The sequence below is a fragment of the Oncorhynchus tshawytscha genome, linkage group LG30 (genome assembly GCF_018296145.1).
Source record: "Oncorhynchus tshawytscha isolate Ot180627B linkage group LG30, Otsh_v2.0, whole genome shotgun sequence".
NCBI lineage: Eukaryota > Metazoa > Chordata > Actinopteri > Salmoniformes > Salmonidae > Oncorhynchus > Oncorhynchus tshawytscha.
The window spans coordinates 8,102,958-8,118,711 of record NC_056458.1 but is presented as its reverse complement, the minus strand read 5'-3'; the positions used below and the strand labels follow the sequence as shown (position 1 = coordinate 8,118,711).

The following is a 15,754-nucleotide window of genomic DNA, read 5'->3' as shown; positions in this document are numbered from 1 at the left end:
GACACACTGCTTTGCTTTATCTTGGCCAGGTCGCTGTTGTAAAATGAGAACTTTTTCTCAGCTAGCTTACTTGGTTAAATAAAGGTGATTTTAAAAAAAATGTAGTAATCAAATATGGTATAACAAATCAAAATATATTTTATATTTGAGATTCTTCAAATAGCCAACCTTTGCCTTGATGACAGCTTTGCACACATTGACATTGTCAATTGACATTCTCTCAACCAGCTTCATGAGGTCACCTGGAATGCACCTGGGATGTCACCTGGAATGCATTTCAATTAACAGGGGTGCCTGTTTTTGATGTTCACTATTATTCTAGAATGTAGAAAATAGTCAAAAAGAAAGAAAAACCCATGAATGAGTAGGTGTTCTAAAACTTTGGACCGGTAGTGTATATGATCTAAAACAAATCTACAGATATCTTCTCACAGCTTCCAGGTATAAGAGCAATACCAAAATAAATGTAAAGCAGTCTCCGGATGTTCATTACAGAAGGTACAGGAAACAGCCATGTTTAGTAGGGTAGCACTTGTGGATTCATTTATAAAGAAACTTATTTAATCGTATTAGTACAAATAAACTTTTGAGAAAGACACCAAACATTTTCCAATTCATATTTCTTAAAAAGCCATTCCAGAAAGACATGACATATGGGACTGAAACAACATCACATTGAAATAAGGCACATATTTTCCTATTGTTTTTCAAAACAGAAGGAGAGGAACCTATCTTTCCTACTGTTGAGTCAACTGGATCAGGAGAAGGTAAAGAAGAGGGGATAGATTTGTCTACATCCTTAAAAAGTACAATAACTCCAGAGGGGATTGCATCAGTAAACTACAGCAAATTCCTTTGGAGTTATCGGTATCTTACAAAAGGCAAGAATTCAGCACAATTAAATAAAATACCTTTATCATTGAACAGTTGTTTTGTATCCATTTCTCAAAAATAATGACTTGCCTTAAAATAAGATATCTCTATTGTTCCAGGTAAAATATCTGTGTGGAGATAAATTGTGCTTGTAGGTCAAAGACATTGCTAAAAGGGGATTGTTTATGGAATTTAAATCAATCAATCTCGATTGTTTTCAATATTGTAATTACACAGTATGAGTAGTAGGAAAATCAAAGGCTTTATACACATCCAAAGAGTATAAAACTCTCATCAGAGACCAAATCTGAGTAATCTATGATATCTAATACCAGTGTGACATTGTTTGAGATGTGTCTATTTCTCATAAATCCTGACTGGGACTCATCTATAATGGCATCCAAAACAGCCCTTTATCATTTAGCAACTACAAGTGCTATTATTAACTTGTAATCGTTATTTAAAAGGCAAATTGGACGCCAATTATCAATGAGTAACACGTATTTTGGGGGTTTAGGAATTATAGTAATTAAACATTGCTTTAGAGTGGGAGGGAGTGCTTCATTGGCTATACTGTCAGAGTGCTCTTCCAATAGAAAGGAGACAATTCTTTGGGAAAACTTCGCAGAATTCTGCAGTAATACCATCAACCCCAGAGGATTTGTTAATTTGAAGGCGATCAATAGCCTCTGTAATTTCTTCTAAAGAGATGGGATTATCACATCATTCTTGATCAGAAGAATCAATAGTTAACATTTAGAAGAGAATTGTGAGTGAGGCCTTGCTCACAATTCATTCTGTGGCAGCACAATGACCAAACAATATACTGTATGTGAGGCTCTTGATCATATCTTTGATCATGACACTTGTGAGGAGGAGCGAGTCCTTGTTAAACTTTGACACAAAGTAGTCTGTGATAAATAGCACAACATGTTTCATCTGAATAATCCATAAATTATGCCTTTTTTACTCAAAAACAAGTTGTATGAGCTCAGGTCAATGAGGCCTACAGGCCATAAATAGCAAATAAAAGTTCAAAACTTGTAATGTTCACAAGAACTTAAGTTGATAAAAAGATCAAACACAACATTAGGTGATAATATATGTATTATCATGGATTTATAATCAGCTATAATGGGTTGGTCATTTTGGACCGGGAACACTGAATGAATTAACATGAAACGAACACAACAGGAGGGTTAATTAACTCAGCTTTATCCATATCTGAAAAACTATTAGGTCTCTGGAAGAGCGAGGTAATTCTTGATTATAACATTTTCCTCTTCTATCCTTCTGGTCTTTACAAGATCACTGCTATATTTTCTTAAATATTTAGCCATTTCAAACTGTAGAAGCCTCTGGGCTTTATTTAAAATTTTTATAGTAAAACCTATATCAAAATTTGACTATTTCATGTTTTAATATGAAGCTATTCAGTTTCCAGTGTGAAGCTTTGCATTGACTATCATTACAGGGAAATATTGAAACTTGTATGCAAATAGCTCTATGGTCTGTTGTTAAGAATATGAATAGAAACCTTGTTTCTTAAGCCCTCTGAAACCATAGTCAATAAGTGAACGTCTAGTACATGTTTTACACCAGGTATTGGATCTCTCAAGAGGAAACTTCTCTCTCCATACATATCCACTAGATCAAACTTCTGCATAAATAACTATAGATTGGCATTCAGTGAAGTAGACTGCCGCAGAGGCCACCTATCAAGATCATTATCTTAAGCAATATTAAAATCTCCACCTATTAAGAATAAGGAGCTGGGAAATTCAGATAATCTAAAATTCGATTTTCTACAGCATCAATAGGTTATACCCATAAACAGTAACCAAAATCGTTTGACTAAATTAAATTATACGACAAAAGATAATAACCACTTGAGTCACGATCTGAATGCAAAATGACACTACCAAAACAATGTTTTAATGTAGCAACACCTGCTGATCGTTCCGAACAATGTGAGAGCCAAATATAATTTACTCCATTGCGACCTCCAAAAGTAAGCATCATTTTACAGTAGAAACAACCCGTTTTCAGTTGCTTAAGAAAAAGAAACAAGGCTTTATGTTTCACAGTGTGTCTTAACCCCCTAGCATTAAGAGAAACTATTGACAAAGACTAGGTGAACGAGAACACGGAGAAGAAAAGTGGACACTAAAGGAATGGTTGTCAAGTGCTCACAGGAAGGTAACCGAGTACAGAACAGAAACACCAAGAGCCACAGCATATTCATAGACCTTATTGAGTGAAAAAATACAAAATGCAACAATAATTAGCTGTCAATTAGCTACATTTAAAATGAACTAGCTGTCAGTCAGCAACCAAAATACTCCCGAAGTGGCCTTTTTCTATAAAAAGGAAATAAAACCCATTTCTATCAGAAACAGAATAGAAACAATTATATACATTCATTGTCCACACCAAAGTTCAAAGCTCATACATGTGCTGCTTAGAAATAGGACGAACGCACTGATCCAGCAATAAGTGTATGCTCTCAGGAAGGGATACATTTCAGTTATATTGATGAAGGCACTCGCCCAGAAATAATATTCAGTCTTTCCCTACTTAAGCGCTGCCTCAATCACTGGCTACAGCTTCTCCCTCCTCTCTCGATCAACCCTGGATAAATCCTCATTAAACTTCAGAACGTTTGGTTTGTAGGTAGGTGGACTTCTTCACTGCTTTCCACACCGCATCTCTGTAGACCTGCTGCGTAAACTGCATGATGATGCTCCTGGGCTTGGAGTTGTTAGGACGCTTGGAGCCGAGACGGTGAACGATGTCAATCACTTCAGGGAGTTTGGTCCTCTCCTCCAGGAGAATAAGCTTGGCAGATCCGTGTGGTCTCCTGACGTACATATTGCATCTCCACCTCGGGGACACCCTGCAGTTTCAAGTTCCAACGCCTTGAATAGCTCTCTATTTCGGTGACCAGTCTCTCACACGGTCAGTGAGCCCTTCTTTCTGGATGCGCGTTTCAAGGTGAGTAACCTTTTCTTTAATTTCTTATCACTATGTGTGACCTTCCTGGTCCCATCCCTCAAGTCAGTAAATCAACAGAGGAAGGATCAATGGATGGATAGTTCATTTATTTCCAAAGCTGCAATGATGGGATACACAGTATGGATGAATGATCAGTAGTCGACGGGATATAAATAGACCTCCCACAGTAAATCAACAGAGGAAGGAGCAATGGATGGATAGTTCATTTATTTCCAAAGCTGAAATGATGGGACACACAGTATGGATGAATGATCAGTAGTCGACGGGATATAAATAGCACTGCCACAGCAATTCTCTATACATCTGCTGTATAATATACTAACATAAAAAAACTATTGAAACGTCTATCAGTCATTGTGATCGTATAGTGGATTTAACCACCAATTCTTAATTTACTATAATAAAATAAATACATCAAATAATCTCATATGTACAACATCAGAATAAACTATTATCCATTTTAGTATTCAAAATATATAAAATTAACCTGAAAAATGCCACACTCTTGTGGCGAAGAAATATAATACACCTAGAATGTTCCACATATTTTACTAAACTAACAAAATCCGGCTAATACACTGGCTGGTGTTTGTGAGTTTATAAAACATATACTTTATACATGTGTCATGAATTACTTGCAATGATGGGACACACAGTATGGAATAATGATCATTTGTCGATGGGATATAAATAATACTCCTAAACAAGACGCATTTTCGAGTTAGCTACCAACTTGAAAAAATTACATTTTGCTAGCATAAAACCCACATGGAAAACCGAGAATTCTCCATAAATCTGCTGTGGATGACCCAGAATCCCATTCCTTTATCGCTGTGTATTAGACGATGTAAATACACTAATCTACCAGGAGATGGCATAATACCCAATTCATGCAGGAATTTAACTATTTAAATAAACCGTTACATATGCACATTCGAAGTTAAGTCTTTTTCAGCGCTACAATTTGGCCCGCGTTGCTAGCAATCCTTTTTTTTTTAAAGCATCAGATCTACTATTGATTAATTGCAAACGCGTGGTGACAATGTCCGCTGAGTTGAAGTTACTGTCAGACTTGCCTTTTTTAGAGGCAGGAGGTTTGCTTGGAGTGATAGTAGAGGGGGGGGGAATAATATAAAATGTAGTCGTGATTAATATTGAATAGACAAACGACAGATGACTATAGCTAAATTGTAGGAGATTCACAATTTAATTCAAAGTTTTAATACGGAGAAATGCGTGTGCGCACAGCGCCATTTTGGCGAGACCCTCATATGGCAATCTTTTTCATAGCCACAAAACATCCAAAACCCAAACAAAGTAAGCGTGGTCCAGCTGGTGGCAGTATTAGTATATACCATTAATTTAAGGTGTAAAACCGCAGAGAAGAAAGCATTGTGCTGACAATATCGTTGTTTGTTTGATAAATTAATGTTATAGATGACTCACAAATAGACCAGAAATAGCCTATTTTTTTTTTAACAAGATGAATTGTGTTTTTATTTTTACTGCAGACCTGAAGACTACGTTTGCTCCCCAAGCCAGTCTATGCTTTCGGTCAGTGAGCTAAAAGAGTAAGCCTAGAAGACTCGGTAAAAAAACAACAACTTGTAACCAAAGGACAACAGGTGTGAACCAAACAATTGCGGATCTCAAACCCATGTCTCCCAGCCCACAGCTCCATATAATTAGGAATCAGAATACTAATATAATAGGATATCTATGGTCGTTACACTATTCCCTCTGCAGCGAACAGTGCAACACCCCGTGTGGATGTCAAACCTCGGTCTCTATTGCTAAACACTGCTCCAATAGAGTTAACTTACTTTGGGGTGATTGTATCGAGCCTAAGCAAGGGTCATCATTAAACTATTACTGTACAAATTCATTTACTGCTATTTGGAAACCAGGAAGAGTGGCTTCTGCCTTCGCAATTTGGGATCCTAATAAAATACAAAACACTACTATAAAACTTCTGTATTGTAAAATACTATAATGTATTTTACAATATACGTGAATCCTTAATGAACAGCTCTGAAAGAAGTAGACAAGTGACCAAATCAGGTTCCATCTTTGCTTTATGTTTTCAGATCAGCGTATATGAAAGAGACGACTGGGGGTTTGAAGCTGTCAAATAAGTTCGCGCGAGATTTCCGAATGTGTGTTTTTAATCTTTTGGGGGTGTTCTTCTTCTCCTTGTTTCTGAAGCTGCCCTAAATTTGTTGCGGCTGCAGTCCTATTTCTAGGAAGACCGCGGTAATAGGTAGTCGTTTTAAAGGTGACCTTTAATTCAGAGTATTTATTTATGAATTGATTCAAGAAACTTGGTAGCTAGCTAAAGACTAGGGCCACCTTCTTAGTTAGCTAGCTACGTTAGCAATAGCGGCCAGTACCGGCAGTAGCTAGTACACACAGGTGAGTGGCCTCTCCCAGGCATTAGCTAGTAGCTAGCTAGCAACATCTGGGTGTATCCTACAGAAAGAAGTCCGTTTTCAGTGGGGTAACCTTTTTATTTCCTGTACGAATTGTATGTATACATAATAAACCGACCACATCTAAATATTGCAGCGATTTCCCTTATCGGATTGTAATCCATCTAAACTAGCTAGGTACGTTAGCAAGCTAACTAAATGGCGTCAGATAGTGACACAGAGGAATTCTACGATGCTGCTGAAGACGTCAATTTTACTCCATCTCCTAAAGTGTAAGTAACCTTTCTACTTATGTCAATTGCTCAAATAAAGGTATATACTGTGCTATTGGTGTTGAAAAACGTTATCAGCTGTGATGATGATGCTGGTCACTGACATGAATTCAACCAGATGTTCGCAAGTAAGAATTATTCTGCTCATACATTCAGTGTCTCTTCTCTAATAAAGGAATGAAAACATTACCTATAATTATTTGCAACAACGACAACAACTATGCCTCCAGTCTGTGGATGATTTTGCCTTGTCTTATTTTACTCCATCTTTTTAAAGAGGCAAAGGGTCATCAATTGCCAAAGACTCCCAACAGGAACTTTGTTTTTGCCATGACCATATAAGAGGGGTCAAGTGTAAGGGAGAGAGAGGGAGAAGTGTGATTGACATGTCTCTTTGAGACTCACACATTTTCCTTTTTATATAATTATAGTGGAGGGATTGGAGATAAAATAGCTACAGTGGTTTTGGCTTCAACTGTTGCTTATTGAAAAGTTGTATTTTTCCTAATTTGCTCGAACTTAAACTAACAGGAGAACACTGGTGTAACAGGTGCTGTAATTTCCTGTAGCTTGCATGATTACATATCTTACATGTTAAGAATAAATTGTTTATACGGTTGTCCTGTGTCTTTTGTTTTGTAGTGTTAAAACAAGCATGATTTCTTTCAAATCTCTCGTCTGAATTGTAGCCTAGGCCCTAGGTAAAGGTAATTCTGACAAACCATATCAGGACTAGTCTTGTGACTAACACTTCCACTTGTGTCTTTTTATTACTTAGGACACCTGAAAAGTTTGTCCTTCCCATACCTCAGGTATTTATTGTTCTTACTAGCATTTGACAGTAAAAAACAATAAGAACCTAACCTCTTTAAAGACTAGAGAGTGAAGTTTCATTTAATTTAGGAGATGTCAAAAACTGTAACCGAGTGTTGGTTTTTAGTTTAATCATTACTTAAAGGGCATAGCTGGGTAACTACTTTCAAACGAGCTAGAGGAGCGCCTTTAAGAGTTCTATTGAGGCTAAACCCAAAACACAGCCTTACCCAGGGTTGTTTGCAATAAGCAGTTTTCTACTGCATGTCCTGCAGTAGGTGCCAGTTTAGTGTTTCACATACTCTATTCAGGACATTGTCATCCCTTTTACTAGTAAAATATTACAAATCGTAAGCACATCCCAAAATGTTAGTGTGTAGATGCCCTGTATGAGGTGCTAGTTTATAAAAGTAGTGTTTCTCCTCGTCAGTCTCCATGTACATTTAGTTTTGCGTTCCTGCAGGGGGTGGTAGAGAGCCCACCAGAGGACGTGGCTGTTGGGCTGGCCGCACCTGAGGCACGCCAAGATGACTCCATTCAGGTACTCCCCCCTCCTTATCTTAAAATGTAGGCTAATGCTCATTAATCCCTACTTAGCTAGGTGGTTATGACATTATGGAAAAAAACAAGTTGGATTTTATTCCTGAGAATTTTTAATAGTTACTGAGCCCCTGACTATGTAGTGTTCATGTCGGTAAATGTGTTTTGATGGTTGCTAGTTTTTGGGCTCTATGTAAATGCTGTCATGGCGTCACCAGATTCTACATTGTCACTCCAGCAAATGTTTGGATGTGTGGCACGTCACTAAGTTGTCATCAACACAGACCCTCCAACGTGTGTCTGTACTCCTTCTTCACGCCCCTCTCTCACCTTAAGTGTGGGGAGTTCCCACAACACTTTTATCAGAGAGAATACACTCATACGACCACACAATCCTCATTAGAGAAACATCCTGTTATGAGTATATTACCTTTTTGATGATTGTTTTCATCTATGATGTCTTGTCCCTTCTAGATCATCGACAGCATCATTGAGGAGAGCCAGAAGGGAAGTGCAGTGGAGGAGGAGAGGAATGTTGATACAAGGGCAGAGTCAGAGGTGAAGGACAAAAATGTGGCCCCTGTAGAACGAGAGCATCCTGCTATTGAACCTCAGCCTGTGGTTGAGAGATCAGAGCAGCCACAGGAACAGCAGGAAGCGTGTTCCATGGCCCTCCCAGACATCCCCAGCCTGTCGTCAGGGTCACAGGAGCACGTCCAGCCCCCAGACATCACCAGCACCCTGGGGCAACTAGACCTCCCGCCGGACCTCCCTGACCTACCCCGGGTGTCTGCAGAGGACAGGGATAGGGAGCAGAGACCAGCAGACATCCTAGATGTCCTAGATCCCCTCACAGACAAGCCGGCTGGCTCCTCTGACCCGGGGCCTACAAAACCCCCACGGCAGTTCACTGTAGAGCCTGACATTGTGGCCAGCACCAAGAAACCTCCGCCTTCACGCCCACCCCCTCCCAGTGGAGCTGCTCCTCCACGGCCACCACCCCCATCCCGGCCTGCTTTACCCCTCAGCAAGAAGTCCCAGGAGTGTATAAGGCCAGCAGGACTGGAAGGTAAATAACACTTTGCTTGTATACCCACACACTCAGTAGCACAAGGTCAAGATAAAATGCTGATATGCATGTCAATTAAATATGTTGCTGCAGGGATGGAATACTGAGCTGAACACATTGACCTCTCATAACTGTTCTCAGCTGTTCACTACTACCCACACTTACTCATGATCATTTAGTTGTGTAACCATGGAGACAAGGTGACACTGTTGACCTTTAACCCTGTGTCTTTGCTGTGTGATTGGCCGGTGTATGCAGGGGAGCTGGAGGAGCCATGTGGCCTGGTGTCTCCCAGCAGCACAGTGAGGAGCATCACCAAGGATCTGCAGCACTCTTTGGACCTGGCTAGCGCCACCAGCGGGGACAAGGTTGTCACAGCACAGGTCAGTGGGTATTTGTTTCCTATGCTTTCCATTGGCGCAGAGCACAGGTCCACTTATTGCTGCCCAGGAAACCAATGTATATATTCTTCTGCACTTGGGGAAAACTTTGTCCTGACAAAGACCTAGTTTGGGGTTAAAATGTTGTCCTCTTCTGAATAAACACTTCGGCAGCAGCATACCTGTGTGTGGATTTACTTTCTGTTCTTTATTCTCCTTTTTCAACAGACCTTTGACCCTTGCATTTCGGAATACCCCTTTGTCTTAGATTTAAAACCAGTGTAGTAAGTGCGTGTGTGTATATTGGTGTGTTCCCACAGGAGAATGAGGATGAGCAGGCATCCAGTCCCATTGGCGACCCTCTAGGTCCTCAGCGTCCACGATCCAACTCTGGCAGAGAGCTGACTGATGAGGCATGTTTCCTTGTCTCGCTCTTTCATTCATCCACCCTTAACCTGTATAAAGGGGCTTGTCTACTCTCTACACATACCTTTTTGAGTGTTTGTTTCTAATTCATTGATTGGCTGGGCTCTCTGTAATAGGAGATCCTGGCGAGTGTGATGATCAAGAATCTGGACACAGGTGAGGAGATTCCTCTCATCCAGGCGGAGGAGAAGCTTCCCACAGGGATCAACCCACTCACATTACACATCATGAGGAGGACTAAGGAGTACATCACGTAAGAACTGCTCTCCTATCACTCAAGCCAGGACTGTAATATATCATGGGGCCACACCAATCCGTGGGCTATGGTTGAAAAAACGTACAGCTCCCCTGTGCTAACAGTAGCAGTCCCATACATAAAAAAAGATCATACGAATCTTGAGGAAGATGTCTTTCTGTTTTTTCCTGTCAGGAATGACGCAGCACAGTCAGATGATGATGACAAGGCCCAGGCTCCATTGACCGACTCTGACGGAGGGAAGCTGAAACAGAAAACGTAAGAAATGGCATAGTGCCCTGCCTCATGTTGTGGTTAGTGTTTCCTCTCTGCTCTGACAGTCTGTGACGGTTTCACGGTGTTTAATGTGTCCTCTGTCTTCACGACCACAGCACTCAACTGAAGAAGTTCCTGGGCAAGTCTGTGAAGAGGGCCAAGCATCTGGCTGAAGAGTATGGTGAGAAGGCCGTCAACAAGGTGAAGAGTGTCCGTGATGAAGGTATGCCAGCCCCCATCCACTTATTATTTTTTTTTTTTTAAATTTCCCCCTTCCGATAAACATTCTTCTGCTGCGGTTTAGTCACTCTGCTGGGTGACGTCTCACTGTGTGGTTGTGTCTCAGTGTTTCACAACGACCAGGATGACCCGTCTTCCAGTGATGATGAGGGGATGCCCTACACCCGGCCTGTCAAGTTCAAGGCAGCCCACAGCTTCAAGGGCCCCTTTGACTTTGATCAGGTCAAGGTGGTCCAGGACCTGAGTGGAGAGCACATGGTAAGATTGTGTGTTAATGTGTCAGTGCTTTCTTTCCATTGAACAACAGACCTCTTCCATGACTGAACCATACAGCATGTAAGCGTGAATATATATTCATGCATATTTGCCTAACCCTTGTTCTGTTGTCCGGTCCTCAGGGTGCAGTGTGGACCATGAAGTTCTCACACTGTGGGAGGTTGTTGGCAACAGCAGGCCAGGACAATGTGGTGCGAATCTGGGTTCTGAAAAATGCCTTTGACTACTTCAACAACATGAGGATAAAGTACAACACTGAAGGTGGGTAGATCATGAGACCTTAAGAAGGGCTGGGCTCTGTTGTCTCTGAACAAAATAGTTTGTCTGCCACACCTTTCGTAAATGTAAAGCTTGTTTGGTGGGTTTCTCATGGTTCTTATGTTCTCTCTCAACCAGGTCGTGTGTCGCCCTCTCCCTCTCAGGAAAGCCTGTGTTCCTCTAAATCAGACACGGACGGTGGGGTGAGTAAGGTTAGGACCCATCAGTGACATGGTTAGAGTTGAGGGTCAGCTGTAAAACATGAAGAAAGTAACGTTATGTTCAGGGTTGCTTTGGGTGACTACACCAGTTTTACTGTGGAGACCTCAGCCCCAGTCTGACAGACAAGAGGTCCTCTTTTTTTGTTCCCAGATGAGCAGTGTTCCTGAAGACCCCGATTCAGAGGACAAGAATCTCCCCTTCCGCCAAGTCCCCTTTTGCAAGTACAAGGGTCATACGGCTGACCTGCTGGACTTGTCCTGGTCAAAGGTGAGACTACACAGTCCTTTCCACCCCCCCCCTTTCAATTTCTCCCAAATGCCTGTACACTGTCCTAGTATTCACTGTATTATTTGATTCCAGAACTACTTCTTACTTTCCTCGTCAATGGATAAGACTGTCCGACTGTGGCACATATCCAGGAGAGAGTGTCTATGCTGCTTTCAGCATATTGACTTTGTCACAGCCATCGCTTTCCATCCTAGAGTAAGTGAGCCTTTATGTGCGCGTGTGCCTTTGTCAGTGCGTGTTTAGGTTGAAGTAGTGACTTTTAAAAATAAATAAAATATTTAAGTGCAGAGTGAGTTGGCTATGATTGTTCTCAAAATAAATTGTATTGGTCACATACCCATGGTTATCAGATGTTATTGCGAGTGTAGTGAAATGCTTATGCTTCTAGATCCAACTGTGCAGCAGTATCTAACAGGTAATATCTAACAATTCCACAACATAACCAAATACACACAATCTAGTGAAGGAATGGGATGAGAATATATAATTATAAAATATATGGATGAGCAGTGACCGAGCGGCTAAGATGCAACAGATAGTGGATACAGTATATACATATGAGATGAGTAATGCGAGCTATGTAAACATTCTTAAAGTGACATTATTAAAGTGACTAGTGTTCCATTTATTAAAGTGGCCAATGATATCAAGTCTGTAGGTAGGCTGCCGCCTCTCTGTGCTAGTGGTGGCTGTACCTCTTAAGGATCGGACCCTTTTTTTAAATTTTAGCCTAAAATTACATACCTAAATCTAACTGCCTGTAGCTCAGGACCTGAAGCAAGGAAATGCAATAATATTCTTGATACCATTTGAAAGGAAACACTTTGAAGTTTGTGGAAATGTTAAATTAATGTAGGAGAATAACACATTAGATCTGCTAAAAGATAATACAAAGAAAAAACACATTTGTTTTTTTTGTACCGTCTTTGAAATGCAAGAGAAAGACCAATATGACTTAGGAATCTTGGCGCAATTTAGATCTTGTCCACTAGATGGCAGCAGTGTGTGTGCAAAGTTTGACTGATTCAATGAACCTTTGTATTTCTCTTCAAAATGTTGTATCAAGACTGCCCAAATGTGCCTAATTGGGTTATTAATACATTTTCAAGTTCATAACTGCACTCTCCTCAAACAATAGCACGGTATTATTTTGCTATAATAGCTACTGTAAATTGGACAGAGCAGTTAGATTAACAAGAATGGAAGCTTTCTGCCAATATCAGATATGTCTATGTCCTGGGAAATGTTCTTGTTACTTACAACCTCATGCTAATCGCAACCTACCTTAGCTCAACCGTCCCGCAATCTGATGGCTTTGAGATTGAAAAACAGCTTCTGTCTCTCGGTCCCAGCTTTGATGCACCTCTACTGACCTAGCCTTCTGGATGATAGCGGGGTGAACAGGCAGTGGCTCCGGTGGTTGTTGTCCTTGATGATCTTTTTGGCCTTCCTGTGACATCGGGTGGTGTAGGTGTCCTGGAGGGCAGGTAGTTTGCCCCCGGTGAAGCGTTGTGCAGACCACACCACCCTCTAGAGAGCCCTGCGGTTGTGGGCCGTGCAGTTGCCGTACCAGGTGGTGATACACCCCAACAGGATGCTCTCAATTGTGCACCTGTAAAAGTTAGTGAGGGTTTTCGGTGATAAACCCAACAAAAAAATTCAGCCTCCTGAGGTTGAAAAAAAATTATTTGCCAAAAGAGGGGGAAGGCCTTGTATGCATTGCGGAAGTTAGAGTAGCAGTGGTCAGATGTGTTACTTGCTCGTGTACTGCAATCGATATGCTGATTAGAATTTAGCTCGCCTTGTTTTCAGAATAGCTTTGTTAAAATCCGCTGCATTAATAAATGCAGCCTCAGGACATATGGTTTCCAGTTTGCATAAAGTCCAGTGAAGTTACTTGATGGCCGTCTTGGTATCCGCTTGCAGGGGGATATTGACGATGTTCTGACTCTGTTAACCAGACTGATCATCTGTTATTTCTCCTAGGACGACAGGTACTTCCTGAGTGGCTCTCTGGATGGGAAGCTGCGTCTGTGGAACATCCCAGACAAGAAGGTGGCTCTGTGGAACGAGGTGGATGGACAAACACGCCTCATCACTGCTGCCAACTTCTGCCAGAATGGGAAGTACGCCGTCATCGGCACCTACGATGGCCGCTGCATCTTCTACGACACTGAGGTACAGTAGAGGGAGACATACTGTTCATCAAGTTTGAAGGGCTAGTGAAAAATTATTATTTCAGCCGATGTTTGATTCTTCTTTTGAGTATTACAACGGCAGGACATAATTCTGAAAATGAGGAACATTGGAGAGGGTTCACCGTTTTTCGAATGTCTGTTCTTATTTCAGCGCCTTAAATACCACACCCAGATCCACGTACGGTCGACCAGAGGCAGGAATCGAGTAGGACGGAAAATCACAGGCATCGAGCCTCTGCCTGGAGAGAACAAGGTATAGCCATGCTCCTGGTGCTCTTCCCACAGACATGCCTATCTGTTAGCTGAGTCTTTTGTATTGTGTTGGTAGATTCTAGTGACCTCCAATGACTCCAGGATCCGCCTGTATGACCTGCGGGACCTGTCTTTGTCCATGAAGTACAAGGGTTACGTCAACAGCAGTAGTCAGATCAAAGCCAGCTTCAGGTGAGAACGGCTCCTTCTCAGTCTGGCATGTTCTTATGTAGTCGGTAAACGAACTGTCACTCTATTTTCCAGCCATGATTACTCATTCATTGTGAGTGGCTCAGAGGATAAGTACGTGTACATCTGGAGCACCTACCATGACCTGAGCAAGTTCACCTCTGTACGACGAGACCGCAATGACTTCTGGGAGGGAATTAAAGGTACCTAGATACTGTAGTGGTGCTCAGCTTTTTACTGTTGGTGATATGAAACACTGTCCGTGTTTTTGTAGTGTTCTTCCACTAAGTCCAGTCTCTTATTTTTCAGCCCACAATGCAGTAGTGACATCAGCTATTTTTGCGCCCCATCCTAACCTGATTGTCCCCCAGGAGGCGGGGGCAGAGAAAGCGGGGGCTGGGGCAGATGCAGAGTGTAAGAGCTTGGACTCTACTGACTCTGAGACCATTCCCTCAGGTACAGTATACTGAGACTATTCAGAGCGACTCTTCATTAAAGCTGGGATCCTTAATGGTCAAACTAGTACATCAGTTTTTAGATATTACTACAAAGAAGTTACTGCAAACAACAAACACTGATGTCATTGCATGTGCTATAGAACAGCAGAATATGTACTGCAAATGTTTTTCCCACACCGCCCAACTCTCCTCACCTCTGTTTTGTCCACAAAACGATAACAAAAGTGCTGTTTCCATCTTTAAGAGTGATCAATGAATGGTGTGAGTCGATAGGAAAACTTTGTAGTTTTCAATGCTAAACAGGGTATTTCTCGTCCACAGGGGCTCTGAAGACTGATCATACAGAGGTTCTGCTCTCTGCTGACTTCACTGGCGCCATTAAGGTTTTCATCAATGTAAAAAAGTACTGAGCACTTCACCCTGAACCCTTCCTGATCTGGCCGTCAGTGTACAGTCCTTCAATGGAGGCAGAGCAACCCGCTGCCCTGCCAACGCTTCTAAAAACCGGCCAATTGCCTACGGGTGAGTGCTCCGGGAGGAGTTCTCCTCCGGAGAATAGGGACCCTGCAGTAGAGGATGAGGGGAAGGTGAAGGAAGTGAACTGTAAATGGAGGAAGCAGCTCACAGATGTCCTGTCACACTTTTTTTTGTTTAACACAGAACCAGTGTGCACTGTTTGAGACGGTCAGACTGTAAAGCAGGACCGGTAACTGAGGGATGGATGGTTAAAATACACTAATGTAAGCTATTTGTCAGAGTGTAAGGGGTACGCTGTCTTACTCTTAACTTTACTGCGTTTCTAGTACCCCCGTGCTCCTCCTTGCCAGGAATGACGGTCTTAAATTTGTTAACTAAGCACTAACTCCAATCATTACGGTTGCAAATCATCATTCGTCTGTCAGTGTGTAATGAATAATAAAATGGAACCACTTTTTTTTTTTTTTTACATTGTTTATGATTCACTTAATAAAGTAAACGGTATTCTTGTTTAAAGTGAGCTCATTCTGTTTTTTCTATTGAGATGAGAACCTTTCTAAACGTTTGC

At 41.5% G+C, this 15,754-nt stretch overlaps 1 protein-coding gene across 4 annotated transcripts; it reads left to right on the top strand.

Annotated features, from left to right (window-relative positions):
- The first annotated feature begins 3,838 nt into the window (after positions 1-3,838).
- Positions 3,839-15,698, top strand: LOC112228854 (WD repeat-containing protein 44). Of its 4 annotated transcripts, none has more exons than XM_024394552.2 (20): positions 3,839-3,867; positions 7,368-7,401; positions 7,866-7,943; positions 8,417-9,011; positions 9,270-9,394; positions 9,712-9,804; positions 9,934-10,070; positions 10,248-10,331; positions 10,445-10,551; positions 10,675-10,826; positions 10,967-11,105; positions 11,241-11,314; positions 11,475-11,591; positions 11,685-11,807; positions 13,599-13,790; positions 13,962-14,063; positions 14,139-14,254; positions 14,327-14,454; positions 14,561-14,707; positions 15,031-15,698. In XM_024394552.2, exons 1-20 carry the CDS (start codon positions 3,854-3,856, stop codon positions 15,117-15,119), a joined length of 2,646 nt encoding a protein of 881 aa, XP_024250320.1. In that variant the 5' UTR covers positions 3,839-3,853; the 3' UTR covers positions 15,120-15,698. The 4 variants fall into 4 exon arrangements, with proteins under 4 accessions (XP_024250320.1, XP_024250321.1, XP_024250318.1 ...); XM_024394550.2 differs by lacking the exon at positions 3,839-3,867 and adding an exon at positions 6,011-6,589; XM_024394551.2 differs by lacking the exon at positions 3,839-3,867 and adding an exon at positions 6,013-6,589 and having other exon boundaries at positions 11,241-11,305.
- The last annotated feature ends 56 nt before the right edge of the window (positions 15,699-15,754 follow it).

Coding starts and splice junctions, on each gene's coding strand:
- LOC112228854 (XM_024394550.2), top strand. CDS start 6,516: ATGGCGTCAGATAGTGACACAGAGGAATTCTACGATGCTGCTGAAGAC. Junction 9,395..9,711: donor ACAAGGTTGTCACAGCACAG/GTCAGTGGGTAT, acceptor GTGTTCCCACAG/GAGAATGAGGATGAGCAGGC. Junction 13,791..13,961: donor GCATCTTCTACGACACTGAG/GTACAGTAGAGG, acceptor TTCTTATTTCAG/CGCCTTAAATACCACACCCA.